The 15,477-nt window shown below is 42.6% G+C and overlaps 1 protein-coding gene across 1 annotated transcript; it reads left to right on the top strand.

Annotated features, from left to right (window-relative positions):
* Nucleotides 1-3,906: 3,906 nt before the first annotated feature.
* Nucleotides 3,907-11,548, top strand: LOC137913575 (metal cation symporter ZIP14-like). The gene is made up of 8 exons (XM_068757219.1): nucleotides 3,907-4,251; nucleotides 4,506-4,689; nucleotides 7,666-7,835; nucleotides 8,640-8,762; nucleotides 10,165-10,335; nucleotides 10,626-10,860; nucleotides 11,041-11,225; nucleotides 11,396-11,548. The coding sequence occupies exons 1-8, from the start codon at nucleotides 3,931-3,933 to the stop codon at nucleotides 11,546-11,548; spliced, it is 1,542 nt and encodes a 513-aa protein (XP_068613320.1). The 5' UTR covers nucleotides 3,907-3,930.
* Nucleotides 11,549-15,477: the final 3,929 nt, after the last annotated feature.

Genomic DNA, 15,477 nt, shown 5'->3' with positions numbered 1-15,477 from the left:
CTTGCTGAAAAAGTGATTAAGGAAAAGCCAATGGCCCAAGTGACAGACTGACCTGCCGTTCCCTCCTACAGTATACTGTATATACTAAATAATATATGCTTGTGTGTTCTTTATGTGTGTCCTGGGGTGTTTGTGTCAGAGTGATTCTGGCTTCTAATCAGCAAACTCGTCGTCAGAGAGCAAAGCGAAGTATGAGGAAGAGCAGAGAACTGAGTGGGACTTAAAAAGATCAGCTGCATGCCTTTGGGATTAGAGTTCAGCAGCGTGTGATTAAATGCTCTCCCATGCTCTTCTACTCTTTTCTCCTTCGTCCACTCCTGGTGACGTTCTGATTCATGTCATAATTGACATTCTGGCTATGTGAGGGCTTCACTGTCTGCTCTCTGCTGTCTCCCCACACCTCTTTAGCACCGTAGCCATAAATCGGCTTTGGACTCTAAATGCACACCAGCACAGGAAACGGATGAAGTGACGGTTCATTGTTTTAGAGCTCAGATGTTTGGTGCTCTTTAGAGACTGTTTCCAGAGACAAAGAAGCACTTATTTAGGAGGCTCATGGGTTTTTGTTAGAGTTTAGGAAGCAAGGTGGGAGGCAGCAGCTCATAGTAGCAATCACATCTGTGTACCAGGGGAAGCATCGCTGATGCAGGGCTTTTGAGGGTATTGTTTGAAAAGTTAAATCAAACTTATAAGATACCCTTAACCCTGGCCTTGAAAAAAATGAATGCCAGGGTTTCTGCTTTGCTCAGAACATTGTAAATATAAAGCGCTGTAACAATAACAAGCATCAGTTTACCTCTGCATAAGCAATAATCTCTTCATGTCATTGAAGGTGGAGACCTGCCATATGCGTATCTGTGTACATACCGGCACGTCAAGTATGAGGATGACACCACGATGACATGACTTTTGGCAGCCGAGTTAAATGAATGAAGCGCAACAACAACAACCTCAGCCATAGTCGTTTTCCCCGGTTGGGTTGGGCTCTTGTTTTTCAGGTTTAGGTTGAGGCGAACGAGTTTGGTCGCATGCATTAGCAGTGAACCGCCATTGTGTGACGTATGTAACACAAAAAACTAGACTGCATTAGCGTTCTGTGCTCATTCTGTGGTTAAATGTCACGACATGAGCCTGTGATCGCTGTGGTGTTTTAAAGACTCCAGAAAACGAATCCATGATGATGAATATATTTATTAGATAGAATGTTAGCGCAGTACAAGTACAGTACTGCTCCATAAGAAGTATAAATCTCACACCGAATGCATTCTGTGATTCGGAGTGTCCAGAATGGATTTTTGCTGCTAATCCTGTGATTGTTCTGGTTAAATGTCGAGACATGGGTATCAATTCTGATTTCAAACACAATGACTTGCAGCAAGATAAAACCTGGGTGTCGTGGTAACGTGTTAAACGATTGTGGTTCTCTGGTCAGACTGAAGATTGGTGCAATCACCGGGATCGCTGTGGCCACTGTGTCTCCGTCTTTGTAACCGTTCTTAGATGGGTACCACATTTAAATGTTCAGACCTGTCCTAGATATCAAACTGATGAAAGGATATTTAATTCCGACTCAAATTAATTCACTTTATAAAGTGATTATCACTCAGTGCATCAGAAATGTGTGTGTGTGTGTGTATATATATATACAATACTACTTGTTCCTTTTTGAAGTGTTGTATTTTGTAATGATCTTGAAGTAAAATGAGCGTTTACTTCCAGCCCTCTGTCGTAATGAAAAATGAATGTGGAAAAGGCTCGAGGGATCACTTTACCTCTGTCCTGTTTTTAAGGAGCGGCGCGGCCGCTTCTGAACCTGCGCGTGTTGCAAAAGCTGTGAAACTAGAAAACGCTTCAGTCAGGTCGATGTGACGGCGTCTCGACACCAGCTATGCTCCCCTTTCCGTTTCACCTCTATTTAATCTCTATTTAATTGCTGACCCTTCCCAGCGTTCCCAGTATGTTGTAGAATTATGTACTGCAACTGGATTTCAAGTGACGGAGGAGGATTTTGGCGAGATGGTACACTTCATCTGGGAGAGGTGCGCTTATCAAAGGGGGACGGTCTTCTTTTTGTCTCCTCAGCACAGAGACGGAGGGGGACAAAGTTGGTGACTGAACCCAAATTGAAAGAAGGAAGACGGACCTTTCGAAAGCTGTTTTTAATCACAGCTCATTGGATGGTGCTTTGAGTTTCAAGCAGATGTTCCGTTCTACATTCACCTCGTTTCGCGTGTCTGCTCTGCATGGGCGCCTTTCCCCTTTTTTTAAACCCTTCTTTATGATTTAAACATTAAATTTCCTCTGTTGGCTAACTCAACCGCCTTTTTCTTTCCATGAAATAAACAATGAATATGTTTGAACGGGTGGGAGAGGTAAATCCAGAAAATACAGGCTTGCATTCCAGATGAATTCTCCTCTGTTCTGTCTTCGCCGCTTGTCGCTTTCTTCTTCACTGTTGAGTCTTAACCTTTGCAGCACTCTTGCGGAACCTGCTGCTCTCTTCAGGTACTTCTTCTCCTCTTCTCTCTACCAGCTCCTCCCTCCTAACCTGCATCACTTTAGCTTGCTCAGAGCCGTGCGGAGCTGACAGACCCATCCGGGGGCTTTTACTCACCAGCTGTCATTAGAGGCTTTGTAGGAAGCAGGTGAGTGTTTCGTAACAAATGAATGGGTCGGCTTATTCAGCCGAGCTCTGCGGGGGTGCTGGAATGAAGCAGCGGTTTGTGTAGGCCGGGAAAGGAAGGATCCACTTAGAGTCGACTCACTCACTCGTAGTTCAAATGAATAGTAATAGCAGTAGCGGTTAACCAGTGTTGATATGATGAGTTTTATTTTGGTTGTCAGATAAAGACAAAAGAATACAACTTAAACAAAAGTAAATATACATTACAACCAAAAAAGGAATAGGCAGAAGCAATGCTTATTGTAGCCTATCCTATAATTTAATAATGTTTGTCTGAGTTCACTTCAGTTGGGAAAATTATTCCTAAATGACACAATTTGTGTAACAATTATAGTTATTGTAGCACGAGCGGCTTTTTTTTTTTTTTTTGTGGCATCATTTTTCTTCTTGGGCATAAATGTTGTGTTCCTGCACTTTTTCTAGGTGTATTTTGAGAAATGGGTTTTAAAGATGATTTTGAAATGCTGGACTTTTTTTTATTGAAATTAAACGTGGAGTCTTTCTGTAAATAAATGGCGTTTATGTGTTATTGTGCAAGAGCTCCAGACACACACTGCTGGCAGCGGTAAAAAAAACAAACCCACAGGTTGTCACAGCGGAGAAAACATTGTGATAAAACAAACCAACACGCAGTGGAATTTAAAGCCTAACAATGACGCACTGATAGATCTGTCAGATCGACTGTACCACAGAGAGGCATTTATGGTGACGCTGAAAAGAGGACAACAATTGTACAGCGCGCTTTATCTTGTTCTGTCTCTCGGTTCGAATGTCTGAATGTGCACAGCTTCATTTAATCCAGTTTAAAGTCCACTTTAGTTATGTCTCGATTCTGATCCCAGGTCTGTTCCTTGCGGCGTGCGCGTGTGGATCAGATCCACAGCTGCAGCAACGCTCTGTCTGTTCGTGTTCAGTCATACTGCTGACTCAGCAGAGCCCTTGAAACCCGACTTCCTTTGTCATTCTCAGTCAATATCTAATGATTCGATTTTTCTTTATATATATACTGGGAAAGAATGAAATTATTAGTCAATAAAAGTTATCTGTCATATTTGAAGAGCCAGTTTTGGAGACAGTCATGTGGTTTTTACGCTGTTTATTTTTCAATCGCTTTCATCTGTTTTCTCATTATCTGTGATTTCAGTTCTGATTGAATTCATTTTTCTCATGAAAAGAAAACAACACATTGTTTTGTTCTTGTCTCCCGCTGCCCCGCAGGTCATCGTCCTCCAGCCAGTGAAGAAGCCATGCTTGCCTGGTCCCAACATGGCCGTGCCCCGATGACAGCCGCCCTCCTCCGGTCCCAGCTAATGTTCTTTCTGGCTGTCGCTGGGCTCATCTTCCCGGTAAGCCGAGTGACTGGCCAGGAGAAGACTGAGACGCAGTCCCCGGCCCAGGTTCTTCAAAAGCTGCTGTCCCGTCATGGAGATAACGGCACCATCACGGTGCCGCAGCTTCGAGAGCTGCTGGTGCTCCTCAGCCTCGGTCAGGGCGACGGCCATGGCGACAGCAGCAATGTGGCAGAGACGCCTGCGACCACCGCACTGCCCAAGTCCAACAGCTCCACGGTGAGAACACTTTGAGCACCACGCCGGTCGATTGTTTCAGAAATACTCTATTCCCAATTCTTCCGTTTACAGATTTGCAAAGATTTGCTCAAATCCCTCCATTCTCCCTTTTTACCTACTTGTCTTTGCCTCAGTTGACCTTTTTTGGCGTGAAACGCACTCAGACGTGAGCCTGATGATGCGGCTCATTCCGTTGTTCTAGTAAAGTGGCAGCCTCTCTTGCCTGACTGACTGAGGGTTGTGCTCATTTCCAGTGCTTGCCTGCAGACACGCTGGCTATTTACAGCATCAGCGAGCAGTCTGTGCTGGATGGACAGGGCCTGCAGAAAGTTTGTCCCACCATGCTGCAGCAGTTGGATGCTGGCACCTGCAGGGAGCAAAATAACAAGGAGCTGACTGAAGATGCCGCCCCGCCCCAGAGGCCCTCAGACACTGAAGGTGTGTGCAGATTTGTTACTGATGGATTGATTTGTCATTAGTACTATGTTGTTTTGCATTTCCTAAATTGTTACTTTCCACAAGTACTTTACAATAAAGATGTTTAATAGTAGTTTCTAGTACAGGTAGTCTTTGATTTACGACCGCGCTGGAAAGCGAGCGAATATTGAGGGCTGCTGGCCGTTTCTGTCGGTCCTTTTGCAGCTGCTTTACCTGTTTTTAATGATTTGGCTCCCTCCAGAGTGATCGCGTCGTCATTCCTGTGAAGGACTAATTTCATTTACATGATAAACAGTACACACAGATATATCTGTCTCTAATACAGAAAGGTTGAATGTATGCTACACAGACATGGCTGGTCATGTAACTTCCACCAATTAAATCTGAGCTTGAAATGTCTCCTGAAATGAGACGAAAGCGAATAAAGCATGCTCAGTGAGCCAAGGCCTGCACTACATTTCTGTTTGGCTAAAAAGCCTCCACATTCCGTAGACACCACAAGTACGCAGAGACGAGAAAGGAAATCGTTGAATCTGCAAACGGCCCTTCTTTCCTGTGCCGTGGACCCGCTGTGCTGACTCGGCAGACGGTTCACGCCCGGCTGCATGTCCTTGACGAACCTTTTGGCATTTCCCTGCATTCTAAACTTCTCAGCATGTGGAGTACAGAGCAGGCCGAGTTCTTGCCGACTGGAAGCTAAATATAAAAATATATTATATATATAACGTAGTAAAGTGATTTTCTGCCCTGAGATCTGCATCAGAACTGAAACAGAAATTCTGTTAACAGTAATTCAGGAGAGGTTTTCGCTGAAATAACAACTTGTATTATGAAGTACCCATCATTGTCTTTATTTTTAAAACTAATCTCTTTGCGCTGTGACTCTGTGCTGAGTCAGCTCAAACATATATTTTCTTACTTTTAACCCAATTGAATAAGTAAAGAGGCGAGGAGAAATCGTTTAGTTTGCTGGAGCTCTGGCGCCCTCTCTGTCTCCAGTGAAACCTTAGTTTCCCCTCATTGCTCCCCCGGGAGTTTATTTTGGCTCAAGAGCTGTGCTTCTTTCCCGAAGTCATGGCGATTATCTGATAGCGGGGCGCCTCGGATGGCACGTCTGTACCACGATATATCCTGACTAGATAATGAGAACATTATCTAAATGTCACACTTTTAGACACGGCACCTTTCTCTCAGAGACCAAATTATTTGTTCAGGTATATTTTCTTAACTTGTTATGTTGAGGTCAAACCCAACAGAGGTCTGACGGCTTTGGAAGCTTGTTGGAAGAATTATTGCACAAAATCGACCTTTTCCTTCAGGCTGGTAGGTTTCAAACGGCTTTAGTTTGACTTCTCATGAGGAACAGAGTTACCGGTTGCAAAAATGACTTCAGGCAAATTTCCATGTTTGATACTTACTTTGAGAGCCCCAGAAAATCTGAACATTTAAGCTGTCTTTTCCAGATGCTACAGCAAAAAACAACAACTTGGAACTCGTGCATGATGCTTATTTCCTTTCTACAGGTATCGGCTCAGGCGTTTTGATGTCTAACCTTAAAAATAAGGTGTTGTGTTCATTGAAAACTGTCGAAGCGCAACCAATAAAAAAAGAATTCTCCATAAGCGTGCATAGAGTTTATGTACCGAAGGTCATGTATGTTTGTGTAGATTGTGTGTTTCTTATCATGTTTTTAACACGTATGTATTAATCTGCTGCTTGATATAAAATCTCACCTGCTTGCTTCCAGAATCCTCTCGGTTGTGTTTTTGATTGAACTGTAACTGCATGTTGAATCATTTGCTGACATTTGACGAAGCCTGCTAGAGGTGACGTGATGTGAGGACCAGTAGCTTCGTGTTTGTTCCGTTTGCCTCACAATCCGCGCATGTTTTTGTGTTAATGTTACGCTTTCTTCTTCCTTCCAATTTTCTCATTACTCAAACCTCCAGTTTGGGGCTTTTCCTTCCTGAGCGTTACAGTGATCAATGTCTTCGCCCTCACTGGAGCAATAGTTGTCCCTGTAATGAAGACGCGCTACGTGACGTTCGTCTTCACCTTTTTCGTCGCTCTTGCCGTTGGCACGCTGTACACGACTGCCATCATGCAGCTCCTGCCAGAGGTTTGCTATCCAGCCACCATCTATGCATCTCTTTCACAGTCCATGAGCATTTCATTTTCTTTGAACTAACACAAATGCCAAAGACTCTGTGTTTCACTGCAGTACCGGATGTCTTTTTCTTTTGCATGCGCATCCCTGTCTGCCCTTGGGTCATTTCTACCTCTTCCCCTTCCTGCCTTTGTTACCTGAGCCTCTAATGACCACTGTGGATTGTGCTTTGTTTGTGCTTTGCCCTGACTGCATCACCGATCATCCGATCAATGCTCAACTGTGTCTGTGCCTTCTCCAGCGCGGAGATCGAGAACAGCCATGAGGTCTCTTTTCTACCACCTCAGGATGTACAAGAGTCTCACTGTTTGGGAATCCTTCCTTTCCTTTGCGTGGGACGATCCTGGAGCAACGGAGCAGTTCTGTCTCTATTTAATGCCCCCCCTGTCCTGCAGCAGCAATCATTGTGAGCTTTGAGGCATTCACAGGGGTACAGACGCGCCTAAGTGTATGAAGACAAAGTGTGTGTGTGTGTGTGTGTGTGTGTGTGTGTGTGAGAGAGAAAGAGAAATGCAAAGATAACACATCATCTGCAAAAGGAATTTAAAGGTTGTTCTACTTCTATTCACCTGCTTCAATGAACAAATGTTCCTGTTATCTTTTGAAAGACTTGTGGCATCATTGAAATCTCTCTTGTCAGGTTGATTCTGTTTCTTCCTTTCCTTTCAGGAGTTCTCATTGTTTTTTTTGTTTTTTTTTGTTCCTTACTCTGGTGATTAATTGGATGAAAACCCTTCTCAACTAATTTCCCCTGTCTCGCTTTCTCACTTTGCCCCCCCTCCCTCACTTTGCACCTCTCCAATCATCAGTGTGGGGTTATGGGATCCTGTGTGTGACCCTGATCTCTCTGTGTTCGCTGGTGGGGGCGTGCGTGGTGCCCTTCATGAAGAAAACCTTTTACAAGCGACTGCTGCTCTACTTCATAGCCCTGGCCATTGGCACGCTGTACTCCAATGCCCTGTTTCAGCTCATCCCAGAGGTAGTGTTGATACCGACTCACGTAGCTGCAGAGAAGTGAAGTGATATGTCATGTAAAAAAAAAAAAAAAAGAGCACGCAGTCTAACTTTTCTGTTTATCGCAGTAAGTATGATGATTTATTGTGCATGCTTTTAAGCCGGAGCGTGATATGATCTAATAAGCTGCCGCATTACCCAACCACCATCGGCATGATATTAACTGGGCTATTTTTGAGACGGATTAAATATTCTAGCTCAGCTAGAACATCTTCACAAGGTGCACAAATAGAAAAACCGTATTGGAAATATACAGTACAGGGCTGGAAACATTAGCATAGATAAAATAACCATGAACTAAAAACCTGAAAATAAGTGATCAGAATTGTTCATGGACTTGAAGAGCCAGTACGTAAGATTTGAAGTAAAAGATTCTATTCATGTGTCTTTTCTGTAGCAGATAATAACTCAATAACAAGAGCTGTTATCTTCCAAATCCAACCGCGCTTTACTTCAACTAAACGCTTACATTTTTGCTATTGATGAATGTTGCGATGAAAAAGAATGTCTTTTGTTTCATAAGAATAAATCCTAATTCTGGGAGGACGACTCCATTTCCAGCCGTAGCCTGAAATGAAAGTTGTGTGTTTGGCCCTTCTGGCCATCCACTCGTTACCAGAAAGGAAACGCGCAGCAGCTAGTTGACCAGCCACTAGTGCACGAGTCCAAACCCTCACTGAACGAACAACACCTTTCCTTTCAGTAATGCTGTAACATCTGGTGTCACTCTTCATGAAGAGTTAATGTAACGTTCTCTCACGTGTGCTAGGCTTTTGGTTTTGACCCCATGGTGCATTCCTACGTGTCCAAATCGGTTGTGGTGTTTGGAGGCTTTTACCTCTTCTTCTTCACTGAGAAGGTCCTCCGAGTGCTTCTCAAACAGAAGCAAGGGGTAAGTGTGTCACCAGCTTCATAAATGGCGTTTATGTGTTATTGTGCAAGAGCTCCAGACACTTTTGGAAACATTCCTCCACACTGCTGCCAGCGGTAAAAAAAAAAACAGACCCACAGGTTGTCACAGCGGAGAAAACATTGTGATAAATCAAACCAACACGCAGTGGAATTTAAAGCCTAACAATGACGCAATGATAGATCTGTCAGATCAGGGGCATTTATGGTGACGCTGAAAAGAGGACAACAATTGTACAGCGCGCTTTATCTTGTTCTGTCTCTCGGTTCGAATGTCTGAATGTGCACAGCTTCATTTCATCCAGTTTAAAGTCCACTTTAGTTATATCTCGATTCTGATCCCAGGAAGCCCTTTTATATTATTCCCTCCATCGTTGCTCTGAAGTATCAGGAAGGCTTTCTCCAGATGACCTTCCCTGTCACCCAACATGGTTAGAACCCACCTAGACGACTGTGATTTGCATGAATAAGCAGAAACGCGCTGTAGGCTGTGCTGTTTTTTTTACTGCTGCTGACAGTTTGAGTCCGAGTCATTGATGCTGCTAACGGCGCCGCCTCCAGCACTTTGTAATTCACGTAATGCACAAAACTTGCCACTCAGGCTCATGCTTTAGTTAGCTTCTAATGCGTCCCGCAGGGTGGCATTAGTCCTTGAAATGGCGTTTGACAACGTCAACTGTCATGTTTACATTTATCTTTCGATATTTGTTTTTGGCTATCGTGCCCATGGCCTGTCAACGAAGATCAACGTGCCATTCTCCCCCGGAGCACTTCTGGCCACTTCCTTATGAAGGAATTCGCATTTCACTCACGAAAGGACACAAGAAAATGAAGGGCTCCATTTCTGGGAAAGATTTAGTGGTGACTAACGTGGTGACGAGTGTCCTGTTTGACCTTTGGCTGACTTGGTAGTGCATGTAACCGTTTACGTTTTCTACAGTGGCATTATGACATGTTGGTAAAGGTACAGCGCTGTGTCAAGTTGTCGTAAGTTGAATTCTAAGGTTGTGTTTATTGAAAGTGATGAGGTAAGGTAAGGTGACTTTATTGGTACCCGAAGGTAGATCTGGTTTCGCCCCATATCGCAAATATTGAGATAGCTTTACACTGCTCAAACAGGATCAGGACATGTGGAGGGTGATTGTGGGACAGTTGCGCTCTCATTTGGCGGATGTTGCTCAAATTAAAATAACACGCTGTGTTATTAGGGAATTGTCCAGACGAAGCAAGACTGCAGGAAGCCTAAATGGGACAAAAGCAGCACAGGACATCCTGAGGGAAATGCTACAGTTAGATTAGTCAGATTCAGCCCGTTTGTCCCTCTCTCTTTTTGTGTATTTATCTATCGATCATGATGTCTGTTTGTCTGTCTGTATGCCTCTCAGGGCCACGGCCACAGTCACTTCCCCAATGCAGATCATTACTCTCCACCTCACGGGGAAGTGGAGGAGGGAGAGAGGGAGAAGCTGCAGCAGAACGGAGATGCCAGCCTGGCTCTGGGCAAGGTGGATGCAGGCGAAGGCGAGCTGATGCTCAGCCCTGCACAGACGCCTCAGGTGAGGGCGGATGCAGAGGATACAGGACAGGAAGACTTTATTTTTATTTTTTATTTTTTTTGTATTCATTTTTGACTGGATTCAAAAAAATGTATTTTCCTAGGAAATAAATTTTCATTGTTAAAATTAAAAGGTGTATTATAGCTATAAAAATATACATTACAATAAATTATATTACAATGTGACATTGTCAATATCTGTCTCATTGCTGGTATTTGACTTGACGATGATCTTCATGCAGTGTTTGCCTACTTCTGCTCTCTCTACACGTATCCGCCTGTAATTGCCAGGACTCCCAGAGCCCAGAGAGTGTCACGGGCTCTGGTGCCATTGGCCGTGGCTGCTCCTGGCTGAAGGGGACAACTTACTCTGACATCGGCACCCTGGCCTGGATGATCACACTGAGTGATGGCCTGCACAACTTTATCGACGGCTTGGCCATCGGCGCTTCCTTCACCGTCTCCACCTTCCAGGGCATGAGCACCTCGGTGGCCATCCTGTGTGAGGAGTTTCCCCATGAGCTGGGTGAGTTGGGAGGAGATTTGAGCCGGCGGATGGCTCTCACCGGCATTTTGGTCCAAATCTCGCCCAAAAGCAATCTTGTCGTTTCCAATGATGAGAATTGTTCTTCTGTTTTGACTGATTGTGGACAAATCCAAGATGCGTTTTCTCTTGTCTTGTTCTTCTTCCCCTTGAAATAAACAGGAGACTTTGTGATCCTGCTGAATGCTGGGATGAGCATACAGCAGGCCATGTTCTTTAACTTCCTGTCGGCCTGTTGCTGCTACCTGGGCATGGGCTTCGGCATCCTGGCTGGCAACAACTTCTCTCCCACCTGGATTTTTGCCCTGGCGGGAGGAATGTTCCTCTACATCTCTCTGGCAGACATGGTCAGTGTGTGGCTAAGATGTTTTATGGGTGGTGGATGATGTGTTCATAAAATGGCTTCACCAGCAGATCTCCACTCTGGGGAAAAGGTGGTTTGTATTTGAAGAAACCACAGAAGTTGTTCTCTTCATCAGGTGAAAGAACTTTTATCTTTCTGTTTCGTGCTCCTCAGTTTCCAGAGATGAACGAGATAAGCCGCGAGGAAGAGAATGCCGGCGGGAGCTCCTTCCTCATCACCTTTGCCATCCAGAACGCCGGCCTGTTGACGGGCTTCTCCATCATGCTCCTCCTTACCATCTACTCTGGGCAAATAAAGATAGGCTAACACTGGGCTCCTCTGAACCAACATCAAACTCTGACCAGTGCAAAATGGACCTGCTGGCTTCTACTGGTGTAAACTGACCTTTATCGCTTAATCCTTTTCCTATCGTCAGTTTTCAAGGCTCTAGAGCTTTGGGAGTTTGGCTGCTGGGCGGCAAATACAAACACCATAGAAAATTATTTTAGTAACTATTAAAGTGCAGTTCCAAGATGCAGTAGATACCCGGGGGTGGGCAGGGGGTGACAACCATCTTTTTTATTCATCTTTTCTAGACAGCTGCTCTTTGTATCAGTCCAAAAATAGAAATTATACGAGTGTTCATCGTACAGATCCGAGTTCCGACGAGTGTACAGCTCATCGTGTGTACAGAACATTGAGTGGATGTGGAAGCGCAACCCAACCAATCTACTGATCAGCCAATGTGGATTCTGGTCCTATTTCTTCTCTATCCTTCCCTCAGTGAATGTTGCTGAAGTTCAACTATTGACATTTGGTTTGTAACAAATGTGTGCGTTGGCAATTGTCTATGTGAACAGACCTTCAGCGGGACCTGGATGAGGCACATTCAGGGAACAGAATCTGTACTTTTGGCATCCTTGAGACTGAATCCTTCCAAAATTTCAACCCCTTTTTTTTTTCCACTCAATGCTAAAAACAAATCAGAACTCGAATGGAATTTTAAGTATCGGCATCAAACTGACGTCCGGCTGGACTTTCTGTTTGTTTGGTTGTTGGTGTTTTATTTATTATATCATGATAAAAATGAATAACATCAGCTTTTTGAAGACCAAATATTGGCTCACCATTAAGAATTGTGAAGGGCTACACAGTGGCGTTTGCAAGGGCAAGGAACACACTCTTAATATTCATCTCTGTATTGAGTCTGCGTCCTCGGCGTGCAGTTAGGAATTTCTAACGAGGTCAGGATCAGATGTGTAGTTTGATATAAGCGTCTTTAACCAGATCAGTAGTTTAACGCGTGCATTCTTTTACAGAGAATTAATAGTTTGATCATAAAACTGTAAGATAAATTTTATCTATATATGTGTACTGTGTATATATACACATATAAATACATTCTAGATCTTTGAATCTCAGGAGTTGTGATGATGCGTTTGTTACATGCGTTTTCCTGCTGCCTGTCTTTTGGGGTTTTTTTCTCTGGGTTTTTCTCATGTTAGACAAAATAGTTGGAATTTTGATTAAACCTTTTGATGTCAGCATTTATAAATGAAGAAACAAATCAATTGATTAATCATCTGTGATTATTTTCTGTAGTCTTAGAAATGTTTTTGCTGCATCCAGTGAAATGAGCTTAGAATGTGTTGCAGTATTTTACATAAGGTCATTTACTGTCTCAGCATGATGGCATCCCAGTACGCAAAAGCAAGCCCATCAAGAAATGTTCCCAGTTTGTTGTGACATCACAAACCAGAAGCGGGGATTATGTCCATGACTGGTGTTCACATACTTTTTTGCAATGTATGTATTTGTCCTGTGCGGACAACCGGTGAAAAACATTACATTATTAATCTGTAGCGTTGGTTTTCAGCTACTAGTTGTTTCTCATAATGTAATTTAATGAATTCTAGTTGAACACACTGTAACCTTAACTTTAAGGATTAAATAACTTGTACACCAAACAAAATGGCAACATTTTAGTTTTTGCTACAAGCATGTTACTGGTCAATGGAGCTCTGTTGATCCGTTTTTACTAACATCTTATACTGACTTTTCTTCATAATATGTTATGCAGTCGCCAATAAATAAGTGATACACTATCGAAAGCTAAATATATTTTTGTCTATACAACAGAGACACAAACGTGATGAGCTGTGTAATTATTTGGACATGCTATAAATGTGTTTATTTCTACACGGGGATGGAAAGCCATTTAAATGGTACCATGTGGTACAGTATTACAGCTGCTTGAAATGTGTGCTGATTATTATTGTTTGAGCAATCAAATATTTATTTAAGAAAAAGGATAAAAAGTGTTCAATTTAGCTTTACATCACCAGCCATGAGCTCGTTTTTGTTGTTTGAAGTTTAAAGTTGAATAAATGGAACAGCTGTTGGAGTCATTAACTCATTGCTTTATGCCAGAGCATATATTCACACATTTCTGCCCACTTAATGCGAGCATTAAGTGGGCAAGCCTGTAACTTCAAAAGCGCATGGTTACATCGGTTACACGGTTAGAGATTAATACATTGTACAGCCGACTAAGAGGAACGGGTTCTCTGGGGAGTTTTAGGATGTTTGGATGAAGTTTAACACCTTTAATGTATCATTTTGAACTCTAATGTAACTTATGTAATTATTGTTAATTCCTTATTGCCATGTTATGGGACTCCTTTCCTTTTTTAATAAACATCTTTTTCCAATAAATTCTCCTGTCCTGTCATTCTACGATGTCGTGTTTGCTTTGCCAATTTATTCAACTGCAAAAAAAAAGTATAACTTCAACATTCAACTTTGAGTCACTTTAATTAACCAGGTATAGTGTTAACTACATCTAAAATGTAAATGTACTGCTTAGTAGAGTCTTCTTCTTTGAGTACAAATGATGGGGGCTCTTTAGAGTTTTAGCAGAAATCAAAAAAATACATAAACTATAATGTCTTTGAACAACTGTAAAATTCAAAAGTTTAAAAGGGCACTTTTAGCGCAGGACAGACCATGCTCATTGCGAAGAGGGCTGAAGGCCATGGATGTCAGATAAAAGTCGTGTGACTTATTTGTTTGACCAAGGACGTTTCTTTGCTCAGATGATTCAGTTAAAAAAATTGTTTAACTGGTCGGTCGACTCATTTAACCCCTCTATTAGGCTAAACACTGTCTCTATCTGTTGGTTTATTGGTATTGGGTGGTGCAGTCGGTCACGCTGTTGCCTCACAGCAGGAAGTTTGCAGGATCAAATCCAACTTTGGACCTTTCTTTGAAGAGTGTGCATATTCTCCGGGTTCTCCGGCTGTCCATCGTCAAAAACATGCAAATTAGGTGACAGACTCCAGCACGACCCGCGACCTGGTTATGGATAAGCAGTTAAGAAAATAGATCATAAATTATTGGTAAAATCAGGATCCGATCTGGTTGAAATTTGGTGATTATATAAAGCTCCCCACCCTACACGGTTGTGTCAAATTCCATGAACATCAATCAATAATCAACCGAGATATTGAGAAACCAGTTTTGAAGTTCCATTGACTGCAATGTTACAGAAAATGTCAAAATCCTGGATCTATTGTGGATCATCACCGAAATGTATTCAACTAATAACTATATTATCTTACTAACAGACAAACAAACCAAAGCTGGAAAAAACCTAACCTAACCTAATGGATGAATAATAATAAATAAATAATAAATAATTAATGTAATCATCAAATTATGACGCGGTGCTATTCGCAGGGAGAATCCTGCCTCATCTCTTATACTTTCCTCTGTCACATGGATGCCATTTATGCCCACTCTCTTTTTTGTTGTGGAGTCATAAACCGAGGCCTGAGGTGAGTACTTTAGATGTTGATGTTTGTTGATTTATTTGTGTGTAAGTATTTAGTAGGCCGGTCACTCCTTGGAAGGCTTTTAGGTTTTCTCCTTTTACAGATAATGGATTGTTGGATTTGAATTATTGTTTCACATAGGGCTTTAAGGATAGCTTTTTTCCCTGGAAATCATTATAAAATAATTTCATATGATCTAAAACTGTAATTCATTTGATGATATGAAACATTAAGTTTGACAAATGTGTCATAAAGAGAAGAAATCTCCTTCGTTTGAAACTTTTAGCGGATTTATTCCATCACCGTGTGACAGTAAATCACCAGCCGCCACAAGAGGGCGATACAAACAGTCATATGTACGAGTTCGCTGACGCGGGCGTCATGCCAAATTTACGTCACTTCCTGGCAAAGCCAATGACGTGT

This window comes from Brachionichthys hirsutus, unplaced genomic scaffold (assembly GCF_040956055.1).
Source record: "Brachionichthys hirsutus isolate HB-005 unplaced genomic scaffold, CSIRO-AGI_Bhir_v1 contig_718, whole genome shotgun sequence".
NCBI classification, from domain to species: domain Eukaryota; kingdom Metazoa; phylum Chordata; class Actinopteri; order Lophiiformes; family Brachionichthyidae; genus Brachionichthys; species Brachionichthys hirsutus.
Note: the sequence above shows the minus strand (reverse complement) of the source record. Positions and strands in the feature narration are given on the sequence as shown.

Bases quoted from the DNA above. Each gene is read 5' to 3' on its own strand.
- LOC137913575 (XM_068757219.1), top strand. From the start codon at position 3,931: ATGCTTGCCTGGTCCCAACATGGCCGTGCCCCGATGACAGCCGCCCTC. The intron at 4,690-7,665 runs GTGTGTGCAGAT...TCCAATCATCAG, and splicing joins GAGGCCCTCAGACACTGAAG to TGTGGGGTTATGGGATCCTG. The intron at 10,861-11,040 runs GTGAGTTGGGAG...TGAAATAAACAG, and splicing joins GGAGTTTCCCCATGAGCTGG to GAGACTTTGTGATCCTGCTG.